General features: G+C 36.8%; 1 protein-coding gene across 2 annotated transcripts in view; it reads left to right on the top strand.

The window, feature by feature from the left end:
* The window catches only part of ANGPT1 (angiopoietin 1), a 243,883-nt gene that overhangs the window by 144,993 nt on the left and 86,704 nt on the right, over positions 1-12,186 (top strand). For both annotated transcript variants that reach the window (XM_054590395.1, XM_054590394.1), the window contains exon 3: positions 7,591-7,712. In XM_054590395.1, the coding sequence (XP_054446370.1) occupies positions 7,591-7,712 (122 nt within the window). The remainder of the gene's footprint in view (positions 1-7,590; positions 7,713-12,186) is intronic.

The raw sequence follows: 12,186 nt of genomic DNA, 5'->3' as shown, positions 1-12,186 counted from the left end.
GGTTGGTCACTGGATTCAAGTACATTGACTCTGGCTTAGGTCTTGGTTTGCTTACATAGTTTCAAAGCATTAGAACCCCTCAATCTAATGTCCTCCTTACTTAATTATTTTAGTGATAGAAATTTAAAAGTAAGATGCAGCCTTATTTGTTTTAGTTCATTTGTTTTACTAGCATTACATTGTTGATATTTAAAGAGAAATAATAATTTACATGTATAGAACAGTTTGTGTTACACAAACCACTTGCCCATATATACAAATGATTTTTATGAAAACCATTTAGAGCAGGCGGGAGGTCAGAAAGTTTGAGTGACTTCCTCACATTGTTATAGCTAGTGAATCAAATCTGGTACTCCAACTGAGACATGCTTATTTATTTCTCTTTTTGTCCCTCTTGATTAATTAAGTAACTGAATGAGAACTTAAATATGGATTACACTGGAGTAATAAATCACATAGGCTTTAAAAAATATTTTTTAATGATAGCACACTATCATCAGATAACCATGGGGATGGGGAAGGGAAAACTACATATAACTAAAATGGATGAGACTTTATAAACTCATCTATCATCACAGTAAGTAAGCTGGGTGATCTATGAACATTGACTTCTTGTGGTATAAATAATGTGAGCATGTTTTCTCTATTTTCATCAGAACAGAATGCTCACCATCTGCTACAAAGCCTTCTATATATTCAAAAACCAAAATACACAATTAATATTAACATACCTGATTGAACTTTGAAATTTGTATCCATTTCTGTTGTAATGTTATAACAAGTTTTATGACAAACATGTCAGGATTTTGTTTTGTTTTTTTTCCATCCCAGAAAACCTTGAGTTGTTTTTCTTGTCTTTCTACCTAGGAATTGGAGTTGTGCGGGGGGGAAAAATCCCATTGTTAATGTACTGATCACTGTTAAGAGACACATGCTATGTAAGACTTTAAGAGATAATGTGTTCTACATCATTAAGGTTAAGGGATGTACTTTATGGAAAATAATACAGAAAATTCATAGGAACAAAACTTACTCCCTATGTTAAGCAGCTAAAATTAAGTAGTCATTAAAGGCCAGTGAAAGTTTTAGATGCATCAAGAATCTTGAGATAGCTAAAACCTTGAAAGCATCTTAAAAATAAAAAACCCATCACAACTCACCATGAGAGGAAGGCTCCAAACCCTTTTCATGTCAACGTATACCTATATGGTGTTTATTTGAACCTTTGCAACAGGACATACTTGACTTAGGCATAATTATTCAAGTGCACTCAAGTCCTGATGCATGGCCACGGTTATGATATGAGTCTTGAATTATTCCTTAATTTCTCTATTATTTTATAGTAAGCATTTATAAAACAATAAAGCTTTCTGTGCTATTTAGGTGTGCTCCCGAGATTTTTCTCCCATATTCATTCTACTTCATTTCATGGTTACTAAGTGCTGCTTTTCCAGAACTGACTTCAGGTCCTCAGTTATTTTAGGAGCTCATGCCAATCATTTTGCAATATATTTTAGTGCCCTACCTTTTGCCTGATGATGTTATAAAGATAAGTAACACCGCTTTCCAGTCTTCTGCTCACCTCCTAGGCTTGAACTTAGCAAGAGCTGTTAGAGCCATGGCTTTATGTAGTGGCATTTACAAATATTCTTGCGCTCAATAAGCATCAGGATCAGAAAAGAGACTGGTAATGAGCACAGTAAGTAACCCAGCTGGCCATGGTGGTGAGAATCAGGCACCCACGCCGTGCCCGTTTCTTCCTCTCTACCTTAGCCTGCAATGTTTTCCTCACTCTGTTACCAGTTTGTACCAATATCACCTCTCCTTCCAGCTCCTCTTTCCCAGTGCACAATATGAAGGGGTTAGTATCCAGCATTATTCATTATTCATGTCCTTTCCTGCAGTGAGAGTCTATTTCTGATTTCTTCCTCAGGCCCCTTTTGATGAGAGGCACAATAATAGGCAAACTATATTACAGTTCACCTCTAAAATATAATCTATACTCAGCTCTGTTCTAAGAAATTTTACATATATTAGCTATTTAATAATTTTTTTAAAAAAAATTCTATGTGGTAGGCATATGACCACCTTTTTTTTAAATATATGGAAACTGAAACCGAGAGAGTTGAAGCAACTTGCCCCAGATGAAAGAACTAACATCAATAAATGTTAGAGAGATTTGAACCCAGGAAGTCTGGCATCAGAGTCTACATGCTTTAACAGCTCCCATCTATACTGCCTCCCTCTTGTGATTCCTGTCCCTCTCTAAGTGTGTGCACACTAAATGGATTTCAGTGGAGGGTAAGATGGAAATCAGATAAAGGAAACGTAAAGGAACCCTAATAGTAGCCACATCTCTAAGGGATGGAGATGCTGCTGTTGCTTCTCTGTTGCTGCTGAAGGCACCACCAGTTATTGCCATTTTACCATGTGACTGCACATCGCCTCCTGCAATCCCAGCACCCGGCGTCATCCTTGCTGGCCATGTAACTGTAGGCTAGTTCCTCAGATACTGAGACTAAGTTTCCTCCAGTTTCCTGTAACTTACATGGGTCCCCTAGTATTAGAAACGGAATTTTATATTTTAAGTACCTCCTTGATAGAAGATATTTTAATAGGTACTATGTAGAATACAACCATAAGTAAAACAGCCCTTATCCTCAGTGAGTTTAACTGAGTTAATGTGGCAAACTTTTCTAAACCATTTCTTTCTTAACATTCCATTGAATTAAGACTTTGAACGGAAGCAGCGAGTGTATTTGCAAGGACATTTGACTAAGAACATTGGATGAATATATTTTCTCTGTCCTCTGAGGAGCACGACAAATGTGGCCACCTTCCTGTCTTGTGTGAGTTAGTGTTGGGGTGGGGAGAGGGAAGGAATAGGTTGTTGTCAGCAGAAGATCTCATGGTAATTTGAAAGAAACCATTTTGATAGCAGTTATTGACTGAGGAGAGGTGTCTTTCTTAGCCAGAGGGAAGCTGCTTGTGCATAGCTGTGTGAGCCTGTGGGAAAGAACTCAGCTCTGGAGACAGAATACTGGGTTCCATTCCGATCCTACTGCTGGGCGAGTTTCTTCTACCCCCAACTTTTGTGTATAATGTAAAATAGTAATATAAGTACTATCTCTACTAAACTCCGTAAACCAGTAAGGTTATCAATATATTATAAATATGATTTATAGTTATAGATAATATAATTAAAAATATAAAATATTGTACAAAATAATTAGTGGTATTAATTATATTTGTATTATCATGATTAAAATTAATGATTATTCTAGATTAATCTAAGATTATCTACTTTTCATATTCAAGTTTCCTCAGGTCTTCTATCAAAAATTTATAGGCATTTTATTTTTTAAGACAATAGTTTCTGTTTTTAGGAGCAATCTTCTGATTTTTTTTCTTGAGATTTTTAAGAAACTGAGTGAATTGTTTTTTAATCTGTCCCATATTCTGAATTTGTCTGAATATTTTATAAAGATGCTTTTAAATTAAGTCTTCCATTTCTCATTTAAGCTGGAAATTAAGCCTGTCGGCTCAGTTAGGTTGGGCTGAACTTTGCAGTGAGAGTACTCTGTAGAACCGTTGGTCACCACCTATTCCATCCTATCAGCAGGCACGAATGCCAGCTTGCCACCCTCTCAGTGATGCTGTTTTAAGTTAAGTTTAGTTAGAAGCCTCCATGTCTCTATCCCAATCATCCACTTTCCCCTTGAGAATTAATGAATAACCTATAGAGTGGTCCGTTGTCACATTGCCCATCATTGACCAAGTAAATTATTTCATTGATTTTGTAAAATGGTGATCTCCTCACTCTCACTCCTTGTGCATGCATCAGCCCTTATTCTTCTGTAAAAATCTAATTGCCAAGGTATCATAACTTGTATTATATTTTTCATTTGAAAAACGTGAGTAAAGTAAAAGGAAACACAAACCTACAAACAAGGCTGATTGCAAAGTTGATAGGTTGTTGAATGAATTTTGTGTGTGTGTGTGGGAGATGTTCCTTTTAAGAAAGATGAGAGGCACTTTTAAGAGTATTAAAGGGAAGCTGACTGAAATTCTCTAGCTCACTTTCATTGAGGAACTAGAAATTTTTATTTTAAATTTCTGTTTATTTTTAAAAGAGCTAAAATTTCATAGTCCATAAATCCTCAGTTTCAAGTCTTAAGTCTTCCTTTTTGTCTGGTATATTCTGGAATATTTAAGCTTTGCAATGGTTTAGTGAGGTCTTGTTTCATATACTCTTCATCTGTCTTTTTTTTCCTTTCTTTCATTTTTACAGAGATGAGCTTTTGGAATGTGTTTAGGCTAAAGAAGGAAATATCTTTTGTCATTTTAATGGAACACTTAGATTATTGCTAAGCAGCAAGTTCCATAGACACAAGGCAAGAAAGTGGTCAATTTATCATAGTTTCCTGCACAGTTCTCTCAGTCGCTCGCTTTCGAACTTCAAGCCTATTTTAATACACCAGTGGAGAGAGCTGAAATAAAGCAGCTATTGGGTCAAGGTGATGGACAAAGAAAAGAAAGGATTAGCATTTTTGCTCAAAACTAGCCTGAGATGTCCTGACACTGAGCTTGGACTTCAGAGATTGGTCCTCCTTCTTCCACATTCAGATGCTGCTTTAGATTTGGGCTATCACTGAAGTCCAGCTTGATATTCACATGGCCTCTTACCCTCTCTCGTCCTGTTATCCGACTTGAACAACTTATTGTCTGTTGTCTAGCCTATCGTTCAACCAAGCGCTCCGACCCATGCCTGGCCCTGGAGGTTTGGAGGGCTCCAGGTGGAGTAGTCCTGCCTTTGTACAGATGACATCCTTTTGGGGAAGAAAGATAGCCAATGAGTGAATGGACAGGTTGATTTCAAATAGTGATTATTCCATTAAAAAATAAAATAAAACAGGGGGACCTAACAGAGGATGATGGGGGAGTTACTTTACAGAGAGTGGCCAGTAAGGTCCTCCTGAGCAAGGCCTGAGTGATGGGAAGAAACTAGAGGTGCATTTGGGAAATGGTGGGCATTCCAGGCAGGAGAAGCTGCAAATGCAAAGGCCTTGAGGTGGAAATTATTCGACATGTTGTGATGGCAGAAAGCAGGCCAGTATGGCTAAAGCATAATAAACAAGGAGCGTAACCTGAGAAGTAAGCTAGGTCTCAATCATACAGGACCTTGTACTCCAGGCTAAGAAGTTCAGAATTTATTCTAACTGCAAAGGGAAGCCATTAGCAGATTTAACATAGAAGATAGCATGATCTGATTTATGTTTTTACAAAGATCACTCTGGTTGCTGTGTAACAAGTGGATTAGACTTAGGACAAAGAAGAGAAAAATCAGGAGCTGTAGTAATCTCTAGACTTAGAGATAGGGAGCTTCATTTTTAATTTTGGATGGATTCATTCTTTTCTCAGTATTCTCTCATGCTGATCTCAGACATGGAGGAGAACAATTTCTATCATTTGTACAATAAAAATTTTGGTATTTGAGAATATCAGGAGTGATCAGAGAGTATGATGAGTAAGGAAAAAAATTTATTTAATGGCATACGATATGCTTAATTTAGTGAGGCAATGTACCTTTTGTTTATTCAATAAGTACTGTCTTCTCTGTGCCAGGCACTGTCACCAAAACACATAGCTGTCTCATCCCCTATTTAAATATTTGATAAATTGTCATTCTAGTTAATAAACAAATAATTTGTACAAAAACATGTTTAATAGATGAAAGTTATGTTTTGTGTATTCACAGTCTTATATTCTCTTCCAGTTTGTCCTCTGGACTGCTCTGAACTCTGTCCCGGGTCCTCTCGCTCCTGTTTTCCCTCAAATGAACTGATTCAGAATAGTAAAATATTTCTAAAAACCCTAGAGCACTCCACGAATGGAAGCTTTGATAGGTTGTAGTAGCTTTTAGACTGGCTTTCAGATCCATATCCATGACAGTTGTATAAATGAATCATAGCCCTTAGTTTTTTTAAAGCACAAATGCCCCATCTCACTATTCTCTTCTCCACCCCGCGCCCCCGGCCGTGCTGCGCCCCCACTGGGACCAGGGTGAGGGGAGTGAGACCAAACAAAGCGACACTGAGCTATACCTACATATTCAGGGGCGGGTCCTTTTGTATTTTAAAATTATAGTGCATTCAATGCGGATTTTTTGCTTTAATTTTGATCTTTCAAAATGTCGGATTAAAATCTTATTTATTTTGATTACTGAGTTTTTTGGGCACCTCCTTCAATTTTTCAATGGAAGAAATTGCCCCTCTCATCCCCCTTGTCCCCATTCTGCTCCCCTGACTGTCTCCTTCCCCCACAGCGGCTGGTGGCCCAAGCCCAGCCCTCATCACGTCCGTCTATTTCCTAAAGGTTTTCTCTGTGCATCTGACATACCCTGAGGCCTGCTACAGAAAAGGAGGGAAGCACTAACGGTGGCATTTTTAGACGAAGACACTTTGCATTGATATTGACCCTCCAGAAGATTTTCCAGGTCCCTTTCCATAAGTAGTTGTAGCAAAAATGGGATGATCGCAAAAATTTTCAAGTGACATGGGGAATTTTAAAAACTTCTTTGCCCTTTTTACCTCTTTTAAGGAAGAAGAGTGGGGGCAGGACAGAGATAGGGAGGGACAAGCACATTGACATAGTTTGAGGCACCTTCTAGGACTGGAGTGTTTGCTCCGATGATGACCATGTGCGGGATCACAGACTCACATTACAGTAAAGCTTAAGTAGCAACGTGAGTCTTCATGATTCCAGATGAGTCAAATATTTAGTTTGTAGAGGACTCAGTGTAGTGACCTGAAAGGATAACCACAGTCTGTCTTCATCGGGATCTGGGGTCCTGGTGACTTCATCTCTTCAGGTGAAGGCCCAGAATAGGATAGTTTGACTCTCCTTCTTAGTTTTCTGTATTGAGAATTAGAATTAGAATTAGAATTAGAATAGAAAACCAGCTCTTCCCCAAGTTCCTGTGTGGATTTGCCTCTTGCTAAACCTGTTTCCTCATTTGTAGAGTAATGGTGATAATTCCTCCTTCAACAGGGTCCCTGTATATGAAATGATATGACATCTGGAAGGGCTGACAAGACCTAACATAGGTGTTCAATAAATGTGTGATCATGAATCTGACTAAACTATGTCAAAAGCTGTTTACACATTTGTAATTGGTTTATGTAAAGTGATGGATCCAGGCAGGCACATTTTACATACCTATTAATTATTCTTAATTATACACAGTACCTTAAGAACTTATGCTAATACTGATCATTCACTTGTAAATATTGATGATAATATATATAAAGCAACTAGCACAGGGAAATATTCTAGGAATTCAGGACACAAAAATATAAATTTGAAAATGGATTTAACAACATAATTTTCTCATTCAATTGCAACCTCAATCTCAAATGAATACGTTTAATAGATATGTAAATCATTAATTTGGAGAATGTAGACTGTTTACTTAAATATTCTGGAGGAAATATTAATTTAAAAGACAACACAACTAAATTTTAAAAACCCAAGTAATTGTTTTTACTCTTTGTGATGGAAGTTTGAAATGTTTTTTGTCTTGAACTTCAGATGCTAAATCAAACATCTCGACTTGAAATACAACTGCTGGAGAATTCATTATCAACATACAAGCTAGAGAAGCAACTTCTTCAACAGACAAATGAAATCCTAAAGATTCATGAGAAAAACAGGTGAGGATTGTTGTATTCCAAAAATATTTAAACATGACATTTATATCTTCCAACTCTCTCATCTTAAAAAAAATTGAAGTGGTTTGCAAAAGAAACAGAGAGAAAGACAGAGAGAGAGAGAGCCAAGTTAAATTTGAATAAAAATAGAGGAGAGCCATGTCTCTCTCCTTTCTTCTCTCCTTCTCATATTCATGCTTTGTTTTTTAAAAAAATATATTCCTGCTATCCTAATTCTAGATCACTGTAGACTTTTTTTTCTTTCCATCATGATTCTTGATATAATATCTGGTCTCTCTTCCTACTACGGAATTTTCAATATGGAATATTCTTTTTCAAGGGACCTGCTTAAAAGTTCTTCCCTCTGCTCCATCAGTAAAGCTAAGCCCAGGTTTGAACGCGGCTGCAGCTCTGGCACCAGAGCCTTCTCTGTGCTGCAGCCTGTGGGAGGAGTCTGCCTCCCAACCCCAAGCACATGCATCTCTGCTACTGATGAATTTCTCCTTCATTGAATTCTAATTTCTAAGGAAAATTCAGGTTTTCTGACATGTATAAATCACACCATTCATTGCTAATAACATTTTTCCAGGACTATAACCATTCCATTTTCCAGTGACAGAGGTTATTTCACAATAAATTAAGGAATTTATGTTTTAATTTGAAATTTATCTCTGTGCTCATGCTGACAAAAATATGTATCTTTTACTCCTACTCTGCACCCCTTTCTTTTTTGACCCTCAATTATGACATTAGCTCACATGTGGTCCCAGGGAGCAGCCTTCTACTGGTGTGCTATATCTCCTAGCATTGCCCTATTTCTGCAGTTATCTGTGTCTTCCTGTTGAAGGACTCAGTGTGTGTAATAGAGTGTTGGTGGGACATCTATTGTTAAACCAGGCGTTTCTTCCATGAGCCACTTCTAAAGTCTTCTTCCTCATAGAAACCAAAAGTACCTACTTGTATTGTGCAGCATACTTTCCCTGTTCTGTTTATTGTTATAGTTTATTTTCCTATGTGAAATAGAATTAGAGGAACTCTGCCAAGCACCTTCTAGAGCAACAAAGAAATATGGGACCTCAACCCATTTAAGTGGATAGAAGGCCAAAGTCAAACATGAAGCTGGTTTATATATTTCAAAATAACTATTGATCATCCCTACCTAGTCTATAAATGAACCTTAACAGTCCAAAGGAAAAAGAAGCTAATTCTACCTCGAGGCATCTCTGAAATGTAAGAACAATATGCCTTTAGACAGCCAGGTCTGGTTTGGATCAGCTTGTACACTTTGCAAAGGGGATTATCTAAATTAAGCTTTGCTTCCTCCCCAAGGAATGTCAGTGGTTGTGTCTGGGTGTGTGACTTACTCGTTTGAATATGATGGGGCCTCAACTGCCAATGGAGTGAACTGATCCTTAGGAAGGTCCACCACTTCTTTGGCAGAACAAAGAGGAACATTTTATGGACAGGATTATACTTCACAATTATGCTGAGAGGTCCTGCTAATTTACATCCTGACAAATTAAATGCATCACTTGTAAGGTTGAAAATGGATTTTTAGCCTCATTAGATTCATTTCTTTATCCCCTAAATGGCACGAGGCACAAAGCAGGAATATGATTAACAACATTTGCTCTTCTTTTTGTTTTCCTAACAATCTGGCATGGGTGATACTAAGAAGCTTCCAGATTGTTTTCTTTAAGATATTTTTTCTTTTGTTGGATGCCGTCCTTAATCTCAAAACTTAGTCTTGTTTCTTACCTCAAGGAAGCAGCACTTGGAAGTAAGAGGTGAGGAACTGGCCCATATAATTGAAATTATACAAGCAAGCACACAAGAAATGGGAAGCATTAATATTTACTTTGCACATAGGGGGTTGGTATGACCATAACGCGTGACATATCATTGTCAACTTCCGTTGGATTCCCCTAGTATGTTTCTTGCCACTTCTGCTCAAAACAACAGAAAAGAGGTAAACATGGAAAGATATCATAATACAGATTCCTTCAGCTGAACCAAATAGGTAAATGAGTCTTTTGATTTAAAGGTTTGGTCAGCTGACCAGTTCTAACTTAACCCCAACTTTTTCCACTGAGGGAGCACAGCCAGGTGAAAAATAGTCCAGAAGAAATTCTTCTGCCTCAGTAGGATTACAGGAAGGGAAATTAACATTCCATGTATACAAAGATGGAGCACTTGGGTTTTCTTGATACTTGTGTTGAATATACAGAGTGAAGATTAGGGAAATCTTTAGTAAGACCATCCAGAATGAAGTGAAACTACACATGCCCTGGTTAATCCAACATAGTTTTAGCAAAGCTCTGCTGCCTTTGCTACCTAATATCACGTGAGCAGTTGTGCCAGGTGTATTAACGTAATATATGCTTTACACTACAATAATCCTTCAACTAATTCTTCAAAGCACTTATTATTATTTCCATTTTACATATAAAGAAACTGAAGTTCACAGAGGTCAAGTAACTGGCCTATGACCAAATAGCTAGTGTATGGCAATGTTAGGGTTCAAGTACATGACGATTCTCTGTCTTAATTATTATAAAAATATTTTTCCAACATGATGCAGCTTCAAGATTAATTGATGTGGTTGTCAAGTTATCCTCTTAACACAAACAAATATAAATTTGAGGAAAGGAGTAGGCCAGTTGTTTTTGGCATATTCCTACATAGATCATTATTTATTCCTCCTAATACTGGAGTAGGAAATATAAACTATTTATTTTACCTTAGGAATTCGCTGAACTTCTTTGACAAGTCTCATCTATCTTCTAGCTGGAGTTTATGGGAAGTTATTATGTTAATTAATTTTAAGTTATTGAAGTGTGTGTAATTTCAAGATACTAAAGTATACCTTATGAACAACGTATTGTAATGGCATAATAAAATATTGATATTTTTAGTACTTAATCTGACCAAAGAAATGAAAAATTAAATCACAGTCTTATTAATTAAAGCTATCTTCCATTTGATAAGTTCTTTACAAAATACTAAAGTGAAATCTTTTTAACTTCTAGTGTTAAATTAGGTTGAATTGTGTTAGTTACGTATAGAAGGGATCAAGGAAAAATACTTGAATTTATACTGCTTTATTCTATACATTATATATGAACACCTACAGACACTGATTGAATAGAACATTTTTTTCTTTCTCTCGTGTTCTAAAAATTAATTTAATTTATATAACTTTTTTTCATTTAAATTTTGTTAACCTTAGGATATGACTGTGAAACAATTCTGAGTCAAAAATCCAGGGACCATCTTAATTCTTTCCTTTCCCTGATTTCGAACAACTCAGTAATGATTGTTGATGCTGTCCATTTCATCTCCTAAATATTTTTTCCAACTTATCCTGTTCCTTCTATTTCTACTATATCTTAGCTCAAACTGTTAATTTTTGTCTTAGCCTTTGTAGTGATCTTTGTGCCTTAAGTCTTGATGTCTCTCAAACCGATTAGCCACAGCACTGCCCCAACCTTCTCTCTAAAATGCAAGTCAGATTACTATGCCCTTCTGTTTAGGTACCCCATGCACTAACTCAGCTCGACTTTTAAATCTCTAGACAGCATCTGCCCAGCCACTGAATGATTCTCTGTACTGCCTTAAGAAAACTCAAGTTCTTTAGCATAGCACATAGTCCATGATCATTATAATCCCAATTTTACAGCCTTACTTCCACAAGCCTTCTTAAATTTTGCAAAGTCTGGCCTGGTAGCTAGGAACATGAACCCTGAGGCCAAACTGCCTAAATTTCACCTTTCCTTGATTATGTTAAAACTGACTCTGCCACATATTATTTGTTTGACTTTGAGTAAGTTGCTTACACTCTCTGTGCTTTAGTTTCTTCATTTGTATCATAGGGGTGGTAAAAATAGTAGTGATGGAGTTGACAAAAGATTGAGACTTAATGAATCTAAAACACTGACAATAGTGACTGACAAACATAGTAAGTGTTTAATGCGCTAGTTGTTAGTATCACACCGAAAGCTTGATGTCATTTCAGATGTATTTGATGTTTGACTTACTTGAAATGTCCTGTAATTCTTTATTCAACTCACAAATTTCTTCCCACCCTTCAAAATTCAGATGTTACTTCAGATGTTACCCCCTCCAAGAGCCCGTCTCTGACTCTGCCGATAGAATTATTCACTATGTGTATAACACTGTACCTTGTTTGTTCCCCCATTTTTTCACTTAGCACATCACATTGCAATGTGTGTGTGTGTGCGTGTGTGTGTTTATCTATCTCTCTACTATTAGGTGTGAACTTCTGGAACACAGAGGCTGTGTTTTATTTATCTTTGTCTTCATGCTCTTAGGCACAATTCTCTACAGATAGTATATACAGTATTAAATGTTTTTTGAATGGTGAATGAATGATGAATTAGTAAATGTCCCACTAACTCTATCCCAGCAAATGAGTTTTCTATGTACCCACACACACGTGTGCAGCTAACAAAATTTT

Source organism: Pteronotus mesoamericanus, unplaced genomic scaffold, assembly GCF_021234165.1.
Source record: "Pteronotus mesoamericanus isolate MK-2021 breed Mesoamerican mustached bat unplaced genomic scaffold, CSHL_Meso_final scaffold_174, whole genome shotgun sequence".
NCBI lineage: Eukaryota > Metazoa > Chordata > Mammalia > Chiroptera > Mormoopidae > Pteronotus > Pteronotus mesoamericanus.
This window is presented reverse-complemented; position numbering and strand designations above follow the sequence as displayed.